At 43.6% G+C, this 27,605-nt stretch overlaps 1 protein-coding gene, 1 long non-coding RNA gene, 1 other non-coding gene and 1 pseudogene across 3 annotated transcripts; 2 read left to right on the top strand and 2 right to left on the bottom strand.

Moving 5' to 3' along the window:
- Positions 1-808: 808 nt before the first annotated feature.
- Positions 809-27,605, bottom strand: part of LOC137312388 (zinc finger protein 850-like) — a 568,085-nt pseudogene continuing 541,288 nt past the window's right edge.
- trnag-ucc (transfer RNA glycine (anticodon UCC)) lies at positions 9,604-9,675 on the bottom strand. Its single transcript has one exon. It is a non-coding gene; the product is annotated as a tRNA-Gly (tRNA).
- On the top strand, positions 10,264-10,650 carry LOC137312398 (histone H2A-like). Its single transcript, XM_067978966.1, has one exon. The coding sequence runs from the start codon at positions 10,264-10,266 to the stop codon at positions 10,648-10,650; it is 387 nt and encodes a 128-aa protein (XP_067835067.1).
- Positions 12,960-20,137, top strand: LOC137312403 (uncharacterized). Its single transcript, XR_010960710.1, has 3 exons — positions 12,960-13,274; positions 13,811-13,896; positions 17,405-20,137. It is a non-coding gene; the product is annotated as an uncharacterized lncRNA (long non-coding RNA).

Raw genomic sequence — 27,605 nt, 5'->3', positions numbered from 1 at the left:
GAAGTTACAAAGGGAAAGTTTAAGTGAATGGACAAACTGTGGCAGATGGAGTTCAATGTGGGGAAGTGTGAGATCATTCACTTTGGATGCAAAAAGGTAACATTGGAGTATTTTCTTAAAGTGAGAGACTGCGAATGGTGAAGGAGCAAAGGGATTTGGGTGTCCATGTACACAAATCACTAAATGCTAGTGCACAGATGCAAAAAGCAACCACAGACTAATGGCCTTTATCTCCAGTGTTGGAATACAAAGGGAAGGAAGTGATGCTTCAGTTCTACAGAGCCTTGGTCAGAGCCCATCTGGAGTACTGATCCTCACCAAGGATATATTGACCTTGGAGGGGGGACAGTGCAGATTCACCAGAATGATACTGGGCATTGAAGTGTTCAATTATGAGGACCGGTTGCATAAACTTGGTTTTGCATTCCTTTGAGTTTAGAAGTTTGAAGGGTGATCTGATCCAGGGATTTAAAATGATAAAGGGATTCGAAGTGGTAGAAACAGAAACTATTTTCTCTGGTGGGGGAATCCAGAACAAGAGGACATAACCTTAAATTTAGAGCTAGGGCGTCTAGGATTGAAATCAGGAAGCTCTTTTTCACACAAGGAGAGTGGAAAACTGCTCAGGTTGATTGAACTGGACCCTGTGATAAAATAGAATTTTATGTCCTGTCAGACTTGGATATCTTGAAGATCCATCTTTTAAAAAGGTGGAGGAGCTCAGTACGAAGATGTATTCAACTCACGTCGTCATAAGTCCTCCAACTGTTTCTTTTATCATCGAGATATGAAGGTCAAAAACACTGTGTTCAAAAGAAAGCTGATTTATTTGACACTTGTACAGAATACTAAACTGCAGCCCAGTTAAAGGGGGTCATTAACATCAGAAACAAACTCCAACTGTCAGAATGAACGTGGTTTAGTCCTGGATACAGCAATAACAGCAGAATCCAACTCCTGCAGTCACATGTGAACTCGCTGGTGACTCAGCAGGTGGGATGACTGAGTGAATCCCATCCCACACACGGAACAGGTGATCGGCCTCTCCTCAATGTGAATACGTTCATGTCTCATCAGATCCCATGTTCTTTTAAAGCTCTTCTCACAGTTTGAACATTTAAAGGGTCTCTTATCAGTGTGAACAAGTTGGTGTTCAATGTGGCCGGATGAACAAGTGAATTCCTTCCCACACACAGAGCAGGTGAATGGCCTCTCCCCAGTGTGAACTCGTTGGTGTGTCAGCAGGGTGGATGACTGAGTGAAGCTCTTCCCACACACGGAGCAGGTGAACGGCCTCTCCCCAGTGTGAACTCGCTGGTGTGTCAGCAGGGTGGATGACTGAGCGAATCCCTTCCCGCACAGGGAGCAGGTGAATGGCCTCTCCCCGATGTGAACTTGCTGATGTCTCAGGAGGTGGGATGATCGAGTGAATCGCTTCCCACACACAGAGCAGGTGAACGGCATCTCCCCAGTGTGGACTCGCTGGTGTGTCAGTCGGCTGGATGAGCGAGTAAATCCCTTCCCACACAAGGAGCAGATGAACGGCCTCTCCCCAGTGTGAGTACGTTGGTGTGTCAGCAGATCACTTTTTCTTTTAAATCTCTTCTCACAGACAGAACATTTAAAAAGACACTTATCAGTGTGAACAAGTTGATGTTCAATGAGGTGGGAAGATTGAGTGAATCCACTCCCACACACGGAGCAGGTGAACGGCCTCTCCCCAGTGTGAATTCGCTGGTGTGTCAGCAGGTTGGATGACTGAATGAATCCCTTCCCACACACGGAGCAGGTGAACGGCCTCTCCCCACTGTGAATGCGTTGGTGTGTCAGCAGGTCACTTTTTCTTTTAAAGCTCTTCTCACAGACAGAACATTTAAAAAGTCTCTTATCAGTGTGAACAAGTTGATGTTCAATGAGGTGGGATGACTGAGTGAATCCCTTCTCACACACGGAGCAGGTGAACGGCCTCTCCCCAGTGTGTCTGTGTCGATGAGTTTCCAGCCGGGACGAGTAACTGAATCCCCTCCCACAGTCCCCACATTTCCACGGTTTCTCCATGGTGCGGGCGTCCTCGTGTCTCTCCAGGTTGGACGATCAGTACAAGTCTCGTCTGCACAGAGAACACTTGTCTGGTTTCTCCCCACTGTGAATGGTACGATGTTTTTTCAGGCTGTGTAACTGGTTAAATTTCTTTCCACAGTCAGTGCACTGGAACACTCTCACTCGGGTGTGTGTGTTTCGCTGCTATTCCAGTCACAGTGATGTTTGAAATCTTTTCCCACAGGTGGAACAGATCAACATTTCTCCTATATTTTAAGGCCGATAATCTTCAGGTGCTGGTGAATAGAGTGACTGTCAGATATTGACGTGATGTTTGGTTTGAGTTTGTCGTCTGCAAATCCTCCCCTTCTAATACCCTGTAAAAGGTGATAACAAAAGTCCTCACTGTGAATACGAGATTTAAATTCAGAACAGGCAATTCCAGTTTCTATGGAGCATTCTACCCGCTCATTCCCCCAGACTGTAAATGCCCGTCCCACACACTCACCCTCCTCCCTCTGCTGAAACCCAAACCCATCGCACCACTTCCAACAATTTTCCTTCTATTTAATTTTTCTGTCTTGAAGATCCCGACAAGGACTGGTTTCAGTTCTACACTCACTGGTTCCATTCGCTCTCCACACCTGAAGGTGCTAGTTCTGGCTAGGTTCAGTTCTACACTCACTCTTCCCAACTCTCTCTTCCCCTGAAGGTGCTGACTCTGGTTGGATTCTGTTCTGCACTCACTGGTTCCTCTCTCCTCTCCTGAAGATGCTCACTCTTGCTGTGTGTATATGGTCTACCCCTCATTTCGAGACTATGTCCCTCCCTATAGCAGCCTGTAAGCAGTCCATATGTAATACCTCCCAAATTTGGCGACGGAATCTTTCTGACCAGTCACCATTTCTCCTTCATTTAAAGACTATCCCTGACCTATCACAATTTCTCCTTTATTTGCAGACAGTCCCTGACCAGTCAGCATTTCACCTTCATTGACAGACACTCCCTGAGCAAACATCATTTCTCCTTCATTTAAAAACTCTCTCTGACCAGTCAGCATTTTCCTTCATTAATAGACGCTCCCTGGCCCATCACTATTTCTTCTTCATTTATAGACATTACCTGACCTGTCAACATTTCTCCTGCATTCACAGACACTCCCGGACCAATCACCATTCCTCCTTCATTGACAGACACTCCTTGACCAGTTACTATTTCTCCTTCATTAACAAACGCTGCCTGACAAGTCACCATTTCTCCATCATTTACAGACTCTGCTTGAACTGTCACAATTTCTCCGTCATTTATCGATACTCACTGTCCCGTCACCGTTTCTCCTTCATTTATAGACACTACCTGACCTGTCACCATGTCCTCCCCCATTTATAGATACTCCCATACCAGACGCCATTTCACCTGCATTTATAAACACGACCTGACCCGTCACTATTCCTCCTTCATTTATAGCCACGCCCTGACCCGTCACCATTTCGATTTCATTGATAGTCACTCCCTAACCAGACACTATGTTTCCTTCATTTACAGACACTCCCTAATCAGAAATTTTTTCCTTCATTTACAGACACTCCCTGACCGATCACTATTTCATCTTCAATTCCAAACATTCACTGTCCCGTCCCCATTTCTCTTTCATTTATAGACACTCCCTGACCCTTCACCGCTTCTCCTTCATATATCAACACTCCCTCACACGGCACCATTTATTCTTCATTTGGAGACAATCCCTGTCCAGTCACCATTTATCCTTGATTTACAGACACTCCCGAACTAGTCAGCATTTCTCCTTCATTTACAGACACCCCCTGACCTGTCACCAGTTCTCCTTCATTTGCAGACACTCCATGACCAGTCACCATTTACCCTTCATTTACGGACACTCCATGACCATTCGCAATTTCTCCTTCATTTAGACACACTTCCTAACCAATCACAATTTCTCCTTTATTTACGGACGCTCCCTGACCGTCCCCATTTCTACTTAATTTACAGACACTCCCTGACCAATCACATTTCTCCATCATTTGCAGACACTCCATGACCGGTTATCATTTCTGCTTCATTTACAGACACTCCCTGACCAGTCGCCTCCTCTCACCGCATCTCCCTCCAGATGTCCGTTCACTTGTGAGCAATGCTCTTGCCATCCACAATCTTATTGCGGATGGCTGCATTTAGGAACATAGGAACAGGAGTTGGCCATTCAGCCCCACGAGCCGTTTCCGCCATTCAATTAAATCATGGCAGATTTATATCTTAACTCTATCTACCCTACTTCGTATCATAGTCCTTAATACTTTGGCCAAACACAAATCTATCAATCTCAATTTTCAAATTTACAATTGACCCCCAGCCTCAACAGCTTTTTGGAGTGAAGAGAGTTCCAGATTTCCACTCCCCTTTGTGTGAAGAATTACTTCCTGACGTCACCCCTCAATGGCCGAGCTCTAATTTTAAGATGATTCCCGCTTGTTCTGGACTCTCCCACCAGAGGAAATAGATTATCTCCATCTACTCTATCAAAACATCTAATCATCTTAAACACCTCAATTAGATCAATCCTAAATATTGTTTATTCAAGAGAATACAAGCCTAGTCTACGCATCTGTGTTCATCATTTACATAATTCATCACCATAAGTACAGGATAGAAATTCAGAACACACAGTTCTAGTTTCTCTGGAACAGTCTTTTCTCCCTAAGCTGTGAATGCCCCGTCTAACACACTCTCCCTCCTTGCCCCTGTTAAGCTGTAAATCCCCATCCCACACAATCTCCCTCGCTGCCCCTATCAAGCTGTAAATCACCCGTCCCAGACTCTCCCTCCTTGCTCCAATTAAGCTGTAAATCTCCCGTCCCACACACTCTCCGTCTTTGACCCTATTCAGCTGTAAATCCCCCGTCCCACACTATCCCTCCTTGCCCCAATTAAACTCTGAATTCCCCCAGCCCACACACTATCCCTCCGTGACACTTCCTCGCTGTTTTGAAATCCAGATTCATTGCAGGATCTATTTTTCCTCCTTTTCTCTCCTGAAGGTGCTGCGTGATGTTGGGTTTCGGGCCCAGTCACGGTTTGCCCTCCAGTACCCGGCCAAGTGGTAATTCTGCACCTGTGAGCCTGTACATCGAGCTGCGGGCGTTTCAACTATGGGGAGCAGCACAGTCACCGTCCCTGGCTGATTCCGTCCGGCAAAGCTGAGGCCAACGGGAGCAGATCAACAACAACCTGCATTTACAAAGAGCGGAGTCTCAGCAACACCGAGTGTGGCTCAGGCCCCGAATCAGAGCCGGGAGACCCGGGAGATCGGGCGGGCGGGGGTCCCGGGACTCCATTACACCCATCACCCAGCGCCTCCCCCGTCCTACCCGCCGCTTCTCGTTTTTTTCTCCCGTTTCCACCGAGTCCGACTCGCGAACAAAGGAAAGGAGCGATGCCTTCCCAGAATGCACGGCGGGCCTGGGGAGCATGCGCAGTCTGAGCGGGAAGTCAGCGCGTTCGAAAGATAGAGGGGTTTCTGGGGCATGGCGGATTGTGGGGCCTCCGGCAGCCATTAGTCTCCATGCGTGGGTCAGTGTTTTATTGCCCGCGTCGCGCACAGAACGGTTTCTCGAAATACAGACTGAGGAATTCAGAGCCGGTTTGCTAAACAGACACTGACCGTACAATGTCGAACATTTATTTTTAAATTTTTTTCTCGTGACTCAGTGGAAGAAAAACACTTCCCCCAGGGACCCAAAAAATAATATCTTCTGACTGGAGTTTTCATCAAATCCCAATAAAGGTCAATACATGCTCGCTCTTCACTTCACTTCAAGTAATAAATAAAATTAGACAACGACGTTACTTGAAAAACATTGTAATTAAAGTATAAATACAGTAAATAAAAGATCACGTTGAGTTTCACTTAAATAATGTGACGGATGGGTCTGCCTGTTGTTCATGACCGCATTCCAATCTGGATCACAAGATGAAAGCTCGACACGCATATCAGGTGCGCTGTTGACTCGGTTTCTTTCTCTTGTTTTTAACATTCTCAAAGTCGAAAATCCCAGTTCGCACATGTAGGCTGTTGTGAATGGCAGCAACAACAGAACACTAATCTTAGTCAACAGAGGATATTCTTTGAAAGCACTGAGCCAAAAAGAAGATACACTGAATAACTTGTGGCGTGTTTTCAGTGTGCTCACATGTGAGTCGCACCAGTTCGTTTTCTTGCTCAGCCATCAAGTTTAGTTTAATTGTCTATTCAGGATTTTCGAAAGCAAAAGGATCTTTCATCGAACGCTTTTCCTTCAAATTTTCAAATCCCTCTGTCGAGAAGTAGCGACTAAAATTGTCAGACAGAGCAGCGAGATGTAACTGTATGACACATTTCCTTTCATTCCCTTTATCTTCATTGATGCTGTTCTCCGCAATTTGTTGTAACAGTGTTGGGAACATGGAATATCTCGGGTGATTACTTTTCAGTCGGGCTTGCCACAGTTCTAATGACTTCTGGAATGTTTTTATCTGTTCACAAGGTCGAAACAAATCATTGCCTCTTCCTTGTAACTTCAAATTCAGTTCCTTTAAAATTGAGAACATGTCAGCCAGGTAAGACAACTTCATTAACCAACTGTCAGCATAAAATACATTTGCAAAATTAAATGTTTCTCTACCAGAAAAATGTGAATCTCTTTCCTGAGGTCGTAAACCCTTGTAAGCACCCTGCCCCGTTACAGCCATCGTACTTCAGTGTGAAACAGTGAATGAGTAAGCTCAGCTCCCATTTCTGAGCATAATGCTTCAAAAAGCCTGCAGTTCAGTGAGCTTCCTTTAATGAAATTAACAATTTTCACTACTTCCTTCAGTACTGCCATCAGATCAGGGGGAACAGCCTTGGGCTCCAAAGCCTCGTGGTGAATGAAACAGTGATTCTAACCATCATTACCAGCTGCCTCAGATATTCTTCTCGCAACTCTGCTATTTCTACCTGTCATATTTGCTGCTCCATCACTTGGAATTTCTTTGCAATTAGCCCAGTCCAATTTGTATTTTCCATCTGCACAGTGATGCAGTGCTTCGAATATCTCTGCTCCTGTTTTATTTGTTGGTAAAGTTAGACAACACAACAAAAATTCCATAAAGTCATCTTGCCCGGCAGATCTCACATAAACTAACAGTGTTGCACAATTTGAAATATCAGTACTTTCGACAAGTTGGATAGCAAAATCCCCGGCTTCTTGGCTTCGAAATGCTCAGCAACAGAACATATTCGCCGAGACATTGTGTTATCACTGAGAGGAATGCTTCTCAATTTTTCAGCAGGCTTCTCGACAAAGATTGTCCGCACCATATCCAGAGATGCAGGAAGAATAAATTTTTCGCCAACTGTATGGGCCATTTTCTCTCTTTCCACACGATATGAGACCAAATATGACAACAGTTGTGCCTTATCATTCAGAGCAGTTGACCGACTAAGAACTTGTGCTGATCACTTTAATCCCCGTTTCTTCCTTTAAAAATATTCAAGCGGGTGATCAACGAGTTCCCCATGTTTTGTCAATAAATGACTTTTCAATTTTGACGAGTTTTAAACTCTTGTTTCCAAGCACCTCGTTACAAATAACACACTGGGGCTTTCGATCTTTGTTTGCGTTTGCACAATTGATGAAACCACATTTCAAAAAAGCCTCACGATACTGATTCATCCTCGATGTGGTAGGTGGTTCAGAGGTCGTTCAGACCCGGTCGATATGGCAGAAGAGCGTGAATCATAAATTGAACTTTCTGTTGCAGAAGAACTTCTTTCTCTTCTTACAAAACGATTCATTTTTGGGAAATAAAGTTTGATGATTAAGCCGCCCCCGACTCCTTTCCCCTTGATACTGGACTTACACCAGCACCACACACCGTGACTTTGTCGGCGAGGAAGAGCGTGTCTTGGCTGTTGCTCCGGAAAAACTAATCATAACTGAAAGTGTATTCCACCAGAAAAAGGCCATCGCTCCACAGAATGAAATGACTGCCTGTCATCTTCCTAACGGAAATTACCTGTGAAATGACTGCCTGCCATCTGCCCAACGGAAATTACCTGTGAAATGACTGCCAGCCATCTGCCTAACCGGAAATTACCTGTGAAATGACTGCCTGCCATCTGCCTTACCGGATATTACCTGTGAAATGATTGCCTGCTATTTGCCCAACGGAAATTACCTAATACAGATGTGAAAGTAAACTTCAGTCCAACATTCAACCAATCAATTTCACGCAATCACAATTTTTGACGACAAGACTGCCTGTGACATATCATCTACTTATGAAATAAATGTTTGCCTTTTTCTTATTTGATGTCCAGTTTTGATTCATTTTATTTTCCTGTGTTTGTATTGTGACCGTACCCATTTAATGGCAGTGAGCTGATATTGGCAATCGGGCTCAGCATTCTCTGGCGAGCAGCTACTGGCCTTATAAGCTCCGCTGATAACCTAATATCTGACGAATTTCCTTTCCATGTCTCATTATATTTATACTTTTCTATTTAGGGTAAGACGAGGGGGCACAATGTTAAAAACAAAGCAATTTGGCAACATACAGGTCTCCCCAGTAAACGCAAGAGCACGCAGAATGAATCTCAATGGAACAAACCTCTTCTCTTTCACTCCCACTGGAAAAAATCAGAAAAGACCAAACCCTTTCCTATTCCCTCCCATTGCATAGAATCCCAAAGAGAAAAACTCCTTCTCATTCCAAGCCATTATAGAGAGTGTGGTGCCCAGAACTGAACACAGTACTCTAAATGAGGACTAACCAGAGCTCTGCATAACTGTGACAAAACTTCCAGTCCTTTTTATTCCCGTTCCATTGAGATAAAGATCAAAATTTCATCTCCATTTTAACTTCTTTTTAGTGATTTAGTAATCATTGTTAGTGATTTCTGTACTTGGATCCCCATATGCCTCGATTCCCCGAGAGTGCAAAAATCTGTCGATCTCAGCTTTGAATATATTCAACGACTGAGCATCCACAGCCCTCTGGGGTTGAGAATTCCAAAGATTCACAACACTTTCAGCGAAGAAATTCTCCCTAATTTCGATCCTAAATGTCCGGCCCATTATCTTGAGACTATGACCTCTAGTTCTTGGTTCTCCAGCAGGGTAATCAGCCTCTCCTCACCTACCCTGTCAAACCGCCTAAGAATTTTATACGTTTCAATGCGATCACCGACCATTCTTCTAAACTCGAGCGAATATAAGCCAATATTACACAATATTTCAACATAGTACAATTGCAGCAAGATCTCCTTACTCTTATATTCCAACACCCTTGCAATAAAGGCTGACATATCATTTGCCTTCCTCACTCTCATTAGACCCTTGGTAACTCACCATTCCCAGTATTTTTTTCCTCTGTTCCTTCTATAGGGAAAAGAAATGAACATTGAAAACATTTTAATATAATTACAGCGGTTTATATTTTGGAAACAATATCCAGCTGAACTGCATCAAATTCGCTGACAAACTTCTAGTTTCAAAAGGAAGTGAATTAATAAGAATAATTAATTGCGATGGTTGGGAATCGAACCCGAGTCAACTGCTTGGAAGGCAGCTATGCTCACCACTATACCACCATCGCTGACAATCTGCCGCCATAAAATAGTTCCTAAACATTAGACCCGAAACAGACACTGCAGGCTTTTGGATTTTGTCCTTCATTGAAACTGGTTTCTGACGGATCCTTTCTCGCTCTGTTGCAGTTCCCATTTCCGCCCAGTAGATGTCGCCAACCCCCAATCAATGGAAATTACAGAACAGCCAGTAATTCTTCACCTTTCATCGGACTGAAGAGACAGTCGATACCTGCAATACTTGACCAGTTGGAAATACATTTTGCCGCAGCTCACATCAGCCATTGAGTAAAGTTAAATAGTTACATTAAATCATTACACAGACCGGACGACCAGCTGGGCACGAGTGGCAGCTTAATATTCAAGCCTATAAGATCTTTTGAAAGGACAGGGAAATAGGGAATGAAGGCAGAGTAGCAATATTACTAAAGGACAATATTACAGCAGTTGAAAGATACAATATCAGTGAGGGTGAGCGGGCAGAGTAAACACTCTGAGAGAGACCCATCACAAGTGGCCCCACTGTACTCCTCCAGAAGGTTTAAGAAGGGCGAGTGCGGGAGGATTTATTCATTCTTTGTGAAAGTATTGTGGAAATGTCTGGAAGAGGAAAAACCGGCGGTAAAGCTCGGTCCAAGGCCAAGTCTCGCTCATCCCGGGCAGGACTGCAGTTCCCTGTGGACCGTGTTCACAGGCTCCTGCGAAAGGGGAACTACGCTGAACGTGTGGGTGCCGGAGCTCCGGTCTATCTGGCTGCTTTGTTCGAGCATCTGACGGCTGAAATCCTCGAGCTGGCCGGCAACGCGGCCCGGGACAACAAAAAGACCCGCATCATCCCCAGACAGCTGCAGATGGCCATCCGCAACAACGAGGAGCTCAACAAGCTGATGGGACTGGTGACCATCGCTCAGGGCGGGGTGCTGCCTAATATCCAGGCCGTGCTGTTGCCGAAGAAAAGCGCTGTGAGCATCAAAAAGAAGTGAAGCGTCCAAAATTCAATCTAATAACAGGACAAGGTCAGGACCAATCTTATTAAATCCTTTGACTATGATGGAGCTGTATAAAACACTGGTTAGGCCACAGCTGGAGTACTGTGTGCTGTTCTGGTCGCCACACTACAGGAAGGATGTGATCGCTTTGGAGAGGGTGCAGAGGAGATTCACCAGGATGTTACCAGGGCTGGAGCGCTTCAGCTATGAAGAGAGACTGGGAAGATTGGGTTTGTTTTCCTTGGAGCAGAGGAGGCTGAGGGGGGACATGATTGAGGTGTACAAAATTATGAGGGGCACAGATAGGATGGATACTAAGGAGCTTTTTCCCTTCGTTGAGGGTTCTATAACAAGGGGACATAGATTCAAGATAAAAGGCGGGAGGTTTAGAGGGGATTTGAGAAAGAACTTTTTCACCCAGAGGGTGGTTGGAGTCTGGAACTCACTGCCTGAAAGGGTTGTGGAGGCAGGAACCCTCATAACATTCAAGAAGCATTTGGATGAGCACTTGAAATGCCATAGCATACAAGGCTACGGACCAAATGCTGGAATATGGGATTAGAGTAGACAGGGCTGATGGCCGGCGCGGACACGATGGGCCGAAGGGCCTCTATCCGTGCTGTATAACTCTATAACTCTATAACTAATTAACAGTAAGAGTAAATAAGGGTAACCTGGTAGATGTAATACATTTGGATTTTCAGATAGCCTTATATCAGGTACCGCATTGTAGAATCATGTTAAAGTTCAGTGTACGTGGAGTCAGGGGACAGGTAGCGGAATGGATAGCAAGCTGGCGACAAAACAGAAAACAGAGAATAGGGGTTACGGTTAGCTGCTTAGAGTGGCAAAAAGTGGGAAGTGGTTTAACACAGGGATCAGTGCTGGGACCACGGCTGTTCACAATTAACATTAACGATTTGGATTCGGGAATCAGAAGTACAATTTCAAAATTTGACGATGATACCAAATTGGGGGGTACAGTTAATACAAGGGAAGAATGTGTCAAAATGCAATAGGACATTAATAAACTTGCAGAATGAAGAATAAGGAGCTCACATATTGTTTGGATAATAAGTCTAAACAGGATAGAGGAGCAATGGGATCGAGAGCTACAGATACACAAATTACTAAAAGTGGCAACTAAAAGTAGCTTCGCCAGCGTTACCGCCTGACAAAGACACTCGCCCTCAATCTGTGAAAAGATAATGACCATGAACTGGGACTGAAGCCGAACACATCCCCAGTTACAGTGCGGCCCGGCCCGGACATCTCCTTCTCCCTGTTTTATATCAGATAGTATCCCACCTTCATGTCCAGCACTGGAGAGAGAGAAACAGTATCAGTCTTACACTCCTATCAGTGTCTAAATCACGCACAATAGCAATATCCACCTTCATATTCAGCACCAGCGAGAGAGAGGGAGGCAGACACGGTGAGAGAGACAGAGAGCGGTGAGACACAGTGACAGACAGACGTAAACAGTATTAGTTCCAGACTGACCGGTAAAGTTCCGTTTTATGCAGAAAGATCGCGTTGGAGAGACAGAAGATGCAATCTAATCTCTCACTGATATTATACAAGGGACAGACACACTATTAATCCCACACTCAGGGACAGTGCAGAGTGACAAAAACAATGGGCCACATTGAACCCTCTTTTGCCTGTTGTACCATCTGAAGTTTTGCAGCTCAAGGCTGTTCGATATTACTCTTAGTGACCGAGAATTTCACTCCGGTTAAATTAATCTGGGTCTGTTGCTGTTAGATATTAATCCTACACGGTCTCAGAAAATACACCAAGTCCCACTTTCCTCCCATATTTCTCCAGGATTGGTTTGAGAAATCCTCCCTCCAGTTTCGGAGTCACACGTTTATTTATCAGCAGAGGGGCCAAAATTGAACTGGATCCTTTGGCTCATTCCACAGCCGCCCACTTTATCTATGAAAGGCTCTTTACCATCAAAAGATATTGACAGGAACAGCAGGGATGGAAACATCTCGTTTAATAGTTAGAGATTGTAAAGTCAGTCTGGATTCCAGCGTTATGCACTGGTGGAATCCCATCTGTTTCCCATTCTGGTGCCTGTTCCTGCACTGCCTGTGGACCCCATTCCCTCTGACCTTTCCCCCAGACCCACTTCCTTTGCTCAGACTCTGAAAAATTCCAATTGGGGAAAGTTTCCATCGATTTTTGTATTGGGAATTATACCAGATATCTGCGCATGCGTGATTCAGCCCAGCCCCCAGCGCTGGTTGTTGGTGAGCAGAAGAGCGCATGCGCGCTCCCCTCCCCCAGCTCGGCCTGTGGGCGCCATTCCCTCAGTGAGAGGAAGAAGATGGTTTAAAACAGCCGGGAATGGAGATATCACGGCCCCCGGGGGAAGGGAGCAAAGAGCAGCCTCGTTACAGCAGCTCATCGCATCGGGACCGTGTCCGCAGATGGGCTCAGAGATCGGCATTGAGTCCGGGGGAAGGTCAGGGGGAGTCCGGGGGCTTTTCGTAAGAGGCGGAGTGGATCAGGAACTGGTCCCGGAACATGGAGTGAGCGGTGGAAGGGAGAGGTCATTCTCGGGCTGTGTGTGTACAGGGTGTGTCCAGGGGAAGGGAGACAGAATGGTAAGAACCTACTATTTAAAATCATTGATGCTTTCTCTCCCCAAACCAGCAGTGAATGTTCCTGGTTTAGTTCCAGCCTCACCCTGTTTGTTGTTATTGGACAGTGAAGAGTGGAAATAGAGCCGGACAGTAAGGATGTGGGGAGTTATACAAAGAGCATATTATTGCAGGCCTCAGTTGAGAAGTGTGAAGGACACATTTTAAACAACGGCTGTTTGGTTTCAGTTGAACGGTTAGTCCCCTGGGTGAGGAGATTGGTAACCTGACCCGCACATCACGTCGTCCCATTCATGGATCAGTGCAGGGGTTGGGTTGTGTCTGGACTTCTCTAAATTGTTATAAAGCAGCCCAACACACCTGGTGCGCAGAAGCTGAGTGCTGCAGTACTGCAGTGGAGTCAGATACTGATACTGTTTGTATCGCTGGTTTTCATTTTTGGATATTCAAAATAATTATTAACAGATATTAAACTGATCAGTTTTGTATTTTCCACCTCACCTGTTCTTGAGTTACAACAGATACGTTTCTTTTTACAGGCAAACCCTTGAAGGAGCCAGAACAAATGTGAAATTTCGTCCACCCGAGGCAAAGGAACAGTGCTGCCAACTCCTTATCACACACAGTATGTATATTATCACTCACAGAGAACGGAGACACAGACAGCTCATCAGTTCCACAGTCTCAGACAGCAGAAGTAGTCAGTCCCACACTGATCCCAAAGTTCCAGAGACACATTTTCAATCCAACAGTCAAACAGAGCAGGTGAGGCAGACACTGTTCCATTTCTCCCGAACTCAGTCCCGCTGACAGGTAGATACAAAAATCCCAGCCCAAAATCACACTATCAGATTGTCAATTTCACAAAAGGGCAACATTAGCCATGAATTAAGTACCAGATACCCCGAGATTCAAATTGAATACTAGCCCAGAACTCACACACACGTGAGTTTAATCATGCAGTATCCATTCGAATAGTGTCCCATTCGAATACAAATTGCCAGTCCAAAACTCATGTACAGTATCAGATTGAGAAATGCGGTGACAGTGTAACCTGAGAAACAAATTAGATACCAGTTTATAATATACTCATAGTATGAGATTTAAAGATACATTATCAATTCTATTAGCACAGACTGAGATACACATTACATACCAGTCCAAAAATGTTATAAAATAAAATTTAATAATGCAGTATCAATTCCTTTAGTGCAGACTGATCTACACATTATATAGCAATTCAAAAATGTCAACATGTCAGTTTGAAAGATATATTATCATTCACAATATTACTCACAGAGATACAGATTTAATAGTAGTCCAAAAGCACACAAATTATCTGATTAAAACCTCCAGCATCAAATCCTGAAGTTTATCCAAATTTACCAATTAAATAATGAGAAAAATTATTTAAACATTATGATATTAAAGTACAGTATTGAATACCATAATGTAATCGGAGAAAATAATTACATACAGATACAGAATGAATCTCACACTCAGATACAGTACAGAGACGCACAGATACAGAATGAATCCCACGTACACACACAGTACCAGAGATGACAGATACAGAATGAATCTCACTCACACACAGTACCACAAACTGACAGATACAGAATGAATGTCACAGTCACATTACTGCAGACTGAGTTACACATTGCATACCAGTCCAAAGATCTCAAAGTGTCAGATTGAAAGATACTGTATCAATTCCATTAGTGCAGACTGAGCTACATATTAGATATATTGGTAAATACTCATAGAGTATTATACTGAAATAAACATTATCAATACCTTTGGTACAGACTGAGCTACACAATATATACTAGTCCAAAAACCTCATAAATGATCAGACTGGAATATACGGCTTCAATACTATTAGCACTGCCTGACCTGTAGATTACATCCCAGACTGAAAATCCCATAAAATATTAGACTGAAAGAGAGATTATCGATTCCATGAGTGCAGACTGAGCCACACATTATATAGCAGTCCATGAATCTCATAATGTATCAGACTCAAAGATACAACATCAAATTCATTAGCACAGACTGAACTATATGTTACTCACCAGTCCAAAAATCTCATCGAGTATCAGATTGAATGATTCAATATCACTTCCATTATTGAAGACTGAGCTACACATCACATTCCAGTCCAAAAATCTCATACAATATCAGACTGATAGATACAGTATCAATTCCTTTAGTGCAGGATGAGCTACATATTACATACCAGTCCAAAAATCTCATACAGTGTTAGACTCAGATACAGACTTAATCCCATTATTGCAGACTGACCTACACATTACATACCAGTCCATTGATTTCAACATAAACAGACTGAAAAGTACATTATCATTCACAATAGAGTTCAGAGATTAAGATGTAACACAACTCCAAAACTCACACCCGTTGTTTGATTAAAGAAAATCGAAAAGTGTATCCATATTAATAAATTAAATACTCGAAGAACTGTATGTACTTTAAAGTATTAAAAATACAGTTTCAAATTCCGATACTGTAATCTGAAATAAGAATAAAGAATGAATACAGACTTGCACATTTTCTCAGATACTGAATTACAGAATGAATCCCACACTGAGATAAAATAGCAGAAAATGGCAGATACATAATGTATCCAACACTCACAGATAGTACCAGAGACTGACAGGTGCTTGAGAAAGACAGATACAGAATGAATCCATCACTTATATACAGTACCTTCGACTGACAGATGCAGAATATACCCTACGCTCACACTCAGTAGTGGAGACTGATAGATACAGAATGAATCCCAAACTCACGCACAGTACCAGAGTCAGACATGTAGAGAATAAACCCCACTCTCATGCACAGTCCCAGAGACAGGCAGACAGAGAATAAACCCCACTCTCGTACACAGTACCTGAGACTGACCTCTACTGGACGTAAGCGAGAACTGTAAAAGAGGGGGACAAATTCACATCATTTGTCATGGTTACAGAAACAGGACAATGCAATGTGAGGAAAGTCTCCGTCTGCAACTACTACTCTCGTATTTTTGCATATTATGACAGTGAAAAATGAAGACAATTGATTCATAATAAGGTATTGTTTTACTCATTCGATAGTTGTGAATTTGCCCCATTATATTTCACTTTACATTGCACAGTATTTCTCTCTGATTTCTCAGGACACGATTTACATTGCTCCTCTACCCCGTTTAGACTCTTCTTTTCCATGCAGTATGTGGCCTCCTTATTCCCCCAAGTGAAACGCACCACCTCACACATTTCTATATTGAAATTCAATGGCCATTTACACGGCCGTTCTGTAAGTTTATTTTGTCACATTCTTCCTCAGTATCGACAATAACCCTAAATTAATTCGAAGAATTTAACACAGCATTACAAATAGTGTTTGGTCTAACAAAATGTACTTGCAGCACGTCTCCATTACTAGTCTTTCTAAATCTCACTCGTGCAATATAATGTGAAGAATGAGTTTATCTTCTGTCCCTCTCTCATCTGCAAACTTCAATGTCGCGGGGCTTGGGGACATCTACTGGCCAGAAGCAGAACTGCAACATTTCGGTCCAAATTGTTGAAACCGGATAATGTGCAGTGTGAGCGTGTTTGCAATTGGTGGCAACAATAAAATCTGATTTTTCATACCTGCCCATTAAATTTTAGAGTTTGTTATTGAACAGTGAACAGAACCGGACAATAAGGATATGGGGAGTTATAAAAAGAGCACCTATTGCAGCCATCAGGTGAGAAGTTTGAAGGACACATTTTTAATAGTGGCTGTATTGTTTCGGTTTAATTGTTAGTCCCATGGGAGAGGGGATTAGAAACATGACCTGTACAAAGGTCCCCGCCCCATCGGGTACTCCCATTCATGGAACAGTGCAGGGGTTGGGTTGTGTCTGCATGTCATTAAATTGTTGTAAAACAGCCCAACACACCTGGTGTGCAGAAGCTGAGTGATGCAGTACTGTCGTGGAGTCAGACACTGACACTGTTTGTATCGCTGGTTTCCATTTGTGGATGTTATCGTGATTATTAACAGAGAGATTCAATTGATCACTTTTGTATTTTCTACTTCACCTGTTGTTAAGTTACAAGCGATATTTTTTCTTCCTCCAGGCAAATCCTTGAAGGACCCAGAATCAGTCTGATGTTTACTCCACCCGAGGCACAAGGAGCAGTGCAGCCAGCTCCTTCTCACACACAGTAGGTACATTATCACTCACAAAGCACAGAGACACAGACAGGTCACCAGTCCCACAGTCTCAGACAGCAGAAATAGTCAGTCCCACACTGATCCCAATCCAACAGTCAAACAGAGCAGGAGAGACAGACGGAATTTCCATTTCACAACAACTCAGTACCGCTGACCGGCAGATAAATAATTCCCAGTCCAAAATCACACCCACTATCAGATTGAAAGGCACTGTGTCAATCTCACATTAGTTCAGCCTTAGCTACAAATTAAATCCCAGATGGACCTGACACATGGGACCGATTGATAGGTACAGAATGAATCACAATAGTGTACCCCGAGATTCAAATTAAATACCAGCCCACAACTCACACACATTATGAGTTTAAAGATGCAGTATTCATGACCACATTGTACACTGAGATACACATTAGATACCAGTTCAGATGTTACCCAAATTTGACTCACATATTTGTCCAAAAACCTCATAGTGTCAGAATGAAATGTCCATTTCAATTCCTTTACTGCAGACTGAGGTACACATTAGATACCAGTCCAAAATTCTCATATAGTATGAGACTGAAAGATACAGTATCAATCCCATTAGTGCAGACTGAGCTACACGTCACATACCAGTCCAAAAATCTCAGTGTCAGGTTGAAAAATACAGAATCAATTCCATCAGTGCAGATTGAGCTACACATTATATACCAGTCCAAAATTCACATAGAGTCTCGTACTGGAAGATACAGTATCAATCCCATTAGTGCAGGCTGAGGTACACATTAGTTACCTGTCCAAAAATCTCATTGTGTCCAACTGAAAGGCACAGTATCAATTCCTTTACTGCAGACAGAGGTTTACATTAGATACTTGTCTAAAAATCACGTACAGTATCATACTGAGGTATAAACTATCGATTTGATTAGTACAGACTGATCTACAAGCAATATACCAGTACAAAAATCTCACACGGTATCAGACTGCAAGATACAGTATCAATCCCATTAGTGCAGACTGAGGTTCACATTAGATACCAGTCCAAAAGTCACATTCAGTGTCAAACTGAAAGATACAGTATCAATTCCATTAGTGAAGAGTGAACGACACCTTACAAACCAGCCTAAATATATTACACAGTATCAGACTGGAAGGTACAGTATGAATTCCATTAGTGCAGACTGAACTACACATTATATACCGTCCAAAAATCTCATACATTATCATACTAAAACATACAGTATGAAACCTATTAGTGTAGACAAAGCTACACATTACAAACCAGTCCAAAAATCTCTTGCAGTGTCTGACTGAAAGTTAGAATGTCAATTCCATTAGTACAGACAGAACCACAGATTACATACCAGTCTAAAAATCTCATACAGTGTCAGACTGAAAGATACAATATCAATTCCATTCGCCCAGACTGAGCTACACAATAAATGGCAGTGCAATAATTTCACAGTATAAGATTGAAATGTACATTATCTTCAGAGATGAAGATGTAATCCTACAACAAAATTCACACACGTTGTTAGATTGAAACAAAATCCAAAAGTGTATCCATATTTACAAATTAATGCCACACAAAAGATTTGTTTACGTTAATGAATTAAAGAAACAGTTTCAAGCACCATACTGTAACATGAAATAAGACTACAGAACGAATCCAGACTTGCAATTTGCCCAGAGATTGAGTTACGGAATGAATCCCCAACTGAGATAAAATACCAGAGACTGACAGTCACAGATTGAATCCCACACTCACAGATAGAACCAGAGATTGACAGATACAGAATGAATCTCACACTCACATAAGGTACCAGAGTCTAACAGATACAGATTGAATCCCACACTCACACACAGTACCAGAGACTGACAGATACAGAATGTATCTCAAATTCACAGACAGTATCAGAGACTGACAGATACAGAATGAATCCCACACTCACACAAAGTACCAGAGAGTGACAGATACAGAATGAATCTCACACTCACATACAGTACCGGAGAATGACAGATACAGAATGAATCTCACACTCACATACAGTACCAGAGTCTGACAGATACAGAATGAAACCCACACTCACCTGCAGTACCTGAGTTTGGCAGATACAGAATGAATCCCACACTCACACACAGTACCAGAGACTGACAGATACAGAATGAATCCCACACTCACACACGGTACCAGAGACTGACAGATACAGAATTAATCCCACACTCACAGATAGCACCAGAGACTGACAGATACAGAATGAATCCCACACTCACAGACTGTACTGGAGACTGACGGATACAGAATTAATATCACACTCACAGATAGCACCAGAGAGTGACAGATACAGAATGAATCCCGCACTTACAGACTGTACTGGAGACTGACCGATAAAGAATGAATATCACACTCAAATGCTGACTGACAGACAGAATTAATCCCACACTCTCATACAGTCTGACATCTACTGGCCATAAGTGAGAACTGTAACAGAGTGGAACAAATTCACATTATCTTCGTTGTTACAGATTCAGGACAATGTGCAATGTGAGGAAATAGTTTCTCTCTGTAACTTCTACTCTCGTATTTTTTCATATTTTGTCAGTGAAAAATTGGACAATTGATTCTTAATAAAGTTTTTGTTTTGATCGTTTGAAAATTGCCCCAGCATATTTCAGTATACATTGCTCAATATTTCTGTCCGATTTCTCAGGACACGATTTATATTAATTCAAATAAACCGAACTGAAACAAAAATAAAAACCGAGCGCAAATCTGGAAGTTTCAATGGCGACCGTCAAAAGTGAAAGGGATAAAATATAGAAAAAATGAAAACCGAAAATGCTGGAAAGACTCAGCAGGTCCGGCAGCATCTGTGGAAAAGGGAAGCTCGGGTTAACGGTTCAGGTCAATGACCCTTCTATAGATCAGAAAGGTTAATCCGACATAATTTAAATAAGGAACGGGAATCGGCAGAGGGAAAAACTTCAGAAAATCAATTAATTTCACTAATCCGGGCAATTGTGTCCTGTATCCACAGTACAGATCAGGGCAAATAACAATACAAAGGAACAGAGTTAAATTCATCGTTATGAGGGAAAAAATGAATTTTAGAAGTATTTTTTTATATAAATTAGACCCGTTTGGAAACAGTATCGCTCTGAACATCATCAAATTCGGTTCCAGTCTTGGTGTTTCTGAATTCAGCGTGCTAGGATTCAAACCTGTTGGAATTAACTGTTTGGAAGGCATCTATACTCACCATTATAGCGCCTTATTTCACGAGGAGAGAGAAATAGTGTGTTTCTGTGGAATTTCGGACTGGGTTTCTGGCACTTTAATCACAGACAATAAATCGTTACAAAACATCAGCCCCTGAACAGACACAACAAGCTGGTGGAATTTCTCATTCATAGATATTAAATAAGGGGATGGCAAAAGCGAATCGGAAGAGGTTAGGAAGAAGTCACAAAAACAATTAGGGAAGAAAACAGGAACCACGAAATCAAATTATCAAGGAATATAAAAAGTAAAAGTAAATTATTCCACAGACACAAAAATAACAAAAGGAAAATCAGAATATCTTGAGGGCCACTAAGGGATTCACAAGATAAACTCACAGGTAACGTCACCGAAATGCCACAAATATTGAATTATTACTTTCCCTCACTATTTACCCGGGAGATTAACAGGGTGAATCTGATATTAGAGGAAGAGGTCAATAAAGATATCAAGGCATTTAAGTTAGAAAGGGTGGTAGAACTCCTGGTCCAGATGGATTGCATCCGCACATATTAAATGAAACAAGGGAAGAGATAGCAGAGGCACTGTTACATATATAGGAAAAATTATTACAGAAAGGAATAGTGCCAGAGGACTGGATGACAGTTAATGTGATTCTTATATTTTGAAACAGGAGATAGATCAAATCCAGGGAACTAAAGACCAGTTATCTAAAGGTCGGTGGTAGGAATGATCATGGAATCTTTTATTCAATGATGCAATAGAAAAACATCTAGAAACCAAAAATATAATAAAGAATAGTCAGCACGGATTTCAGAAAGGGAAGGTTTAATAGTTTGGCAGAAGGTTTGACAGTTTAAATTTCAGTTCAACATAACTTATCTGCTTTTCAATTCTATTCCTCTAGAATGTGCTGTGTTTGATTTTTATGGTCTTATCAACCTGTGTTGCTACTTTTAATGATTTGTCAATCTATACCCCTAAATCCCGTTGCTCTTCCACCCCATTTAGACTTTTATTTTCCAAGCAGGATGTGGCCTCCTTATTCCCCCGAGCGAAATGCACCACCTCACACCTTTCAATATGGAAATTCAATGCCCATTTACAAGCCTTTCAGCAAGCTTATTAAACTCTTTTTTTATGTTGTTGTATTTTTCCTCAGTATAAGCTATACCCACTAAATTAATTACAAACATTGAATACAGCATTTCAACTAATGCTTTGTCCAATAAAATGTTCACCATTCACAGTTTTTACGAATCCCACCCGTGCAATATAATGTGAAGAATGAGTTTATCTTCTGTCCCTCTCTCTTCTGCAAACTTCAAAGACCCGGGGTTTGGGGACATCTACTGGCCGGAAGCAGAATTGCAACAGTTCGGAACAAATTTCTGAAACCGGACAATGTGCAGTGTGAGCGTGTTTGTGATTGGTGGCACGTATTAAATCTGATTGGTTTCTTCAGATGTCCAATCAAATTGATAAAGGAAAAATATTGTGACATCAGTCCCAATCACAATCATTGCCTTCCCTCATCCCTCATTAGCATAGGGCTGTGGGGCTGCCTATTTAAGCCGAGCTCGGAGCGGATTTGGGTCATTTCTGAGTCTGAAATTGATTTTGAAAATGCCTGAGGACAAGAAAGCTGCTCCCAAGAAGGGCGCCAAGAAAACCTTGAGTAAAGCACCAGCCAAGGGCGGCAAGAAGCGGAGAAAGGCGAGGAAGGAGAGTTACTCCATCTACGTCTACAAAGTGATGAAGCAGGTTCACCCCGACACCGGCATCTCCTCAAAGGCCATGAGCATCATGAACTCCTTTGTGAACGATATTTTCGAGCGCATCGCGGGAGAGGCTTCCCGCCTGGCCCATTATAATAAACGCCGCACCATCAGCTCTCGGGAGATCCAGACCGCCGTGCGCCTGCTGCTGCCCGGGGAACTGGCCAAGCACGCCGTGTCGGAAGGGACAAAGGCGGTGACCAAATACACCAGCTCCAAGTAAAACTCCACAATATACTGAAAAAAATAAACACAAAGGCTCTTTTAAGAGCCACCCACAGTCTCTCTGAAGACGCTGTACCGATACCTCTGGATGGAATCATTTTACGGTAGATAAGATAGTTTGACACTAACTGTCTCTCTATAACTTGTCCTTTTGTGATTTCTCTTGATATCGGGAAGATTCTCACAATAACTGCCGGGTATAATCTGTGTGTCGATGTTCAATTTACAGCCAATAAACAAAAACGTGTCCCTGAACCTCTCATTTCAGTTCATTTTCCGCCCCTTCCCCCGCGTCTGACCCTTCAGAGCCGTTTTCAGGCGCTGGATTCGAGTTCGGTCATTTCTTTCTCCTTCTCACGTTTGTTTGTTAATTATTCGGGACAAAATGAGGCTTTATTCCCGCCCGATTGAAAGCGAACGGAGAATGAAGCGGTTTGTAACAGATTCTGGAAGTTGTGACGAGAAATGTGGAATAACAGAGTAAAAGATGAGATGTTTAAATATTTGCTTTTACGCGAAATTATTGACTAAATCCGCTTCTTGTGTTACAAATATATTGGCGGGCTTTTCAAATTTCAAAAAAACGGTTCTGGTCTGTATTTTCCGCCCTTTTCTCATTGCCGGCTATTGATTGGTTGAATAAAACAGCTCTCTGATTGGTTTAACGAACAGCTCAATGAGGTTGAGAACACATGGACCAACCACAAGTGCCCCCACTGCAGTCCTCCAGAAGGTATAAGAAGGGCGAGTGCGGGAGGATTTCTTCATTCTTTGTAAACAATTTTACAACACCAAGTTATAGTGCAGCAATTTTATTTTAAATTCACAAGCTTTCGGAGGCTACCTCCTTCCTCAGGTGAACGATGTGAGGAGCCGAGCCGAGCGGAGGGAGCGTCCGATAAAAGGCGGGATTTCAGAGCGCTGAGAACAGCTGAGAGGAGCCGAGCCGAGCGGAGGGAGCGTCCGATAAAAGGCGGGATTTCAGAGCGCTGAGAACAGCTGAGAGGAGCCGAGCCGAGCGGAGGGAGCGTCCGATAAAAGGCGGGATTTCAGAGCGCTGAGAACAGCTGAGAGGAGCCGAGCCGAGCGGAGGGAGCATCCGATAAAAGGCGGGATTTCAGAGCGCTGAGAACAGCTGAGAGGAGCCGAGCCGAGCGGAGGGAGCGTCCGATAAAAGGCGGGATTTCAGAGCGCTGAGAACAGCTGAGAGGAGCCGAGCCGAGCGGAGGGAGCGTCCGATAAAAGGCGGGATTTCAGAGCGCTGAGAACAGCTGAGAGGAGCCGAGCCGAGCGGAGGGAGCGTCCGATAAAAGGCGGGATTTCAGAGCGCTGAGAGGAGCCGAGCCGAGCGGAGGGAGCGTCCCATAAAAGGCGGGATTTCAGAGCGCTGAGAACAGCTGAGAGGAGCCGAGCGGAGCTGCGACCGAGTTCGAAGTGACGTCAGGAAGCAGATCGGGACGCGACACAGGGGAGGCAGCTGATTGGTGAGTAGGTTCAGGTGAGTATTTCTACTTATCGACAGTAACTGAAGTAAAAAGAAGGGGAGGTCTGCAGGTCTTATAGGAAGTAGCGTTTATTTTTTAGTGAATCAAGGTCCCTAGTGTAGTTAACATTCTCTAAATTGAGAACAATTTAAAGGAGTAAACTCCTTAAAGGGAGTGGTAAGTAGTTTTTCTTTCCTTTTTTTTTTCTCTTGACATTGTAGTTGTTCTTAAGCTAATTTAAGGGTTAAGTCATGGCAGGAGATCCCAGGGCCGTGTCATGTTCCTCTTGTGAGATGTGGGAATTCAGGGCTCCTTCCTGTATCCCTGATTCCTTCACCTGCGGGAAGTGTGTCCAGCTGCAGCTATTGTTTGACCGCTTGACGGCTCTGGAGCTGCGGATGGACTCACTTTGGAGCATCCGCGATGCTGAGAAAGTCGTGGATAGCACGTTCAGTGAGTTGGTCACACCGCAGATAAAAATTACTGAGGGAGATAGTGAATGGGTGACCAACAGACAGAGGAAGAGTAGGAAGGCAGTGCAGGGGTCCCCTGCGGTCATCTCCCTCCAAAACAGGTATACCGTTTTGGATACTGTTGGGGGAGATGGCTCACCAGGGGAAGGTGGCAGTGGCCTGGTTCATGGCACCGTGGCTGGCTCTGCTGCACAGGAGGGCAGGAAAAAGAGTGGCAGAGCTATAGTGATAGGGGACTCGATTTTAAGGGGAATAGACAGGCGTTTCTGCGGACGCAACCGAGACTCCAGGATGGTATGTTGCCTCCCTGGTGCAAGGGTCAAGGATGTCTCGGAGCGGCTGCAGGACATTCTGGAGGGGGAGGGTGAACAGCCAGTTGTCGTGGTGCATATGGGCACCAACGATATAGGTAAAAAACAGGATGAGGTCCTACAAGCTGAATTTAGGGAGTTAGGAGTTAAACTAAAGAGTAGGACCTCAAAGGTAGTAATCTCAGGATTGCTACCAGTGCCACGGGTTAGTCAGAGTAGGAATGACAGGATAGCTAAGATGAATACGTGGCTTGAGAGATGGTGCAAGAGGGAGGGATTCAAATTCCTGGGCCATTGGAACCGGTTCTGGGGGAGGTGGGACCAGTACAAATTGGACGGTCTGCATCTGGGCAGGACTGGAACCAATGTCCTAGGGGGAGTGTTTGCCAGTGCTGTTGGGGAGGGTTTAAACTAATGTGGCAGGGGGATGGGAACCGATGCACGAAGTCAGATGGAAATAAAGTGGTGACAGAAACAAAAGGCAGTAAGGGAGAGTGTACAGAACATGACCGGACAGATGGTCTGAGAAAGCAGGGCAAAGACCAAGGGAAGTCTAGATTAAACTGCATTTATTTCAATGCAAGAAGTCTGATGGGCAAGGCAGATGAACTCAGGGCATGGATGGGTACATGGGACTGGGATGTTATAGCTATTACTGAAACATGGCTAAGGGAGGGGCAGGACTGGCAGCTCAATGTTCCAGGGTACAGATGCTATAGGAAAGATAGAGCAGGAGGTAAGAGAGGAGGGGGAGTTGCGTTCTAGATTAGGGAGAACATCACGGCAGTAGTGAGAGGGGATATATCCGGGGGTTCGCCCACTGAGTCCATATGGGTAGAACTGAAAAATAAGAAGGGAGAGATCACTTTGATAGGATTGTACTACAGACCCCCAAATAGTCAACGGGAAATTGAGGAGCGAATATGTAAGGAGATTACAGACAGCTGCAAGAAAAATACGGTGGTAATAGTAGGGGACTTTAACTTTCCCAACATTGACTGGGACAGCCATAGCATTAGGGGCTTGGATGGAGAGAAATTTGTTGAGTGTATTCAGGAGGAATTCCTCATTCAGTATGTGGATGGCCCGACTAGAGAGGGGGCAAAACTTGACCTCCTCTTGGGAAATAAGGAAGGGCAGGTGACAGAAGTGTTAGTGAGGGATCACTTTGGGACCAGTGATCATAATTCCATTAGTTTTAAGATAGCTATGGAGAAGGATAGGTCTGGCCCAAAAGTTAAAATTCTAAATTGGGGAAAGGCCAATTTTGATGGTATTAGACAGGAACTTTCAGAAGTTGATTGGGAGAGTCTGTTGGCAGTCAAAGGGACGTCTGTTAAGTGGGAGGCTTTCAAAAGTGTGTTAACCAGGGTTCAGGGTAAGCACATTCCTTATAAAGTGAAGGGCAAGGCTGGTAGAAGTAGGGAACCTTGGATGACTCGGGAGATTGAGGCACTAGTCAAAAAGAAGAAGGAGGCATATGACATGCATAGGCAGCTGGGATCAAGTGGATCCCTTGAAGAGTATAGAGATTGCCGGAGTAGAGTTAAGAGAGAAATCAGGAGGGCAAAAAGGGGATATGAGATTGCTTTGGCAGATCAGGCAAAGGTGAATCCAAAGAGCTTCTACAAATACATAAAGGGCAAAAGGGTAACTAGGGAGCGAGTAGGGCCTCTTAAGGATCAACAAGGTCATCTATGTGCGGAACCACAAGAGATGGGTGAGATCCTGAATGAATATTTCACATCGGTATTTACGGTTGAGAAAGGCATGGATGTTAGGGAACTTGGGGAAATAAATAGTGATGTCTTGAGGAGTGTACATATTACAGAGAGGGAGGTGCTGGAAGTCTTAACGCGCATCAAGGTAGATAAATCTCCGGGACCTGATGAAATGTATCCCAGGACGTTATGGGAGGTTAGGGAGGAAATTGCGGGTCCCCTAGCAGAGATATTTGAATCATCCACCGCTACAGGTGAGGTGCCTGAAGATTGGAGGGCAGCAAATGTTGTGCCTTTGTTTAAGAAGGGCGGCAGGGAAAAGCCTGGGAACGACAGACCAGTGAGCCTGACATCTGTAGTGGGTAAGTTGTTACAGGGTATTCTGAGGGACAGGATCTACAGGCATTTGGAGAGGCAGGGACTAATTAGGAACAGTCAGCATGGTTTTGTGAGAGGAAAATCATGTCTCACGAATTTGATTGAGTTTTTTGAAGGGTTAACCAAGAAGATAGATGAGGGCTGTGCAGTAGACGTGGTCTACATGGACTTCAGCAAAGCATTTGACAAGGTACCGCAAGGTAGGTTGTTACATAAGGTTAAATCTCATGGGATCCAAGGTGAGGTAGCCAATTGGATACAAAATTGGCTTAACGACAGAAGACAGAGGGTGGTTGTAGAGGGTTGTTTTTCAAACTGGATGCCTGTGTCCAGCGGTGTGCCTCAGGGATCGGTGCTGGGTCCGCTGTTATTTGTTATTTATATTAATGATTTGGATGAGAATTTAGGAGGCATGGTTAGTAAGTTTGCAGATGACACCAAGATTGGTGGCATTGTGGACAGTGACGAAGGTTATCTAGGATTGCAACGGGATCTTGATAAATTGGGCCAGTGG

The sequence above is a fragment of the Heptranchias perlo genome, unplaced genomic scaffold, assembly GCF_035084215.1.
Source record: "Heptranchias perlo isolate sHepPer1 unplaced genomic scaffold, sHepPer1.hap1 HAP1_SCAFFOLD_43, whole genome shotgun sequence".
Lineage (NCBI taxonomy): Eukaryota > Metazoa > Chordata > Chondrichthyes > Hexanchiformes > Hexanchidae > Heptranchias > Heptranchias perlo.
Note: the sequence above shows the minus strand (reverse complement) of the source record. Positions and strands in the feature narration are given on the sequence as shown.

Excerpts from the sequence above, each read along its gene's own strand:
- LOC137312398 (XM_067978966.1), top strand. The coding sequence starts at position 10,264 with ATGTCTGGAAGAGGAAAAACCGGCGGTAAAGCTCGGTCCAAGGCCAAG.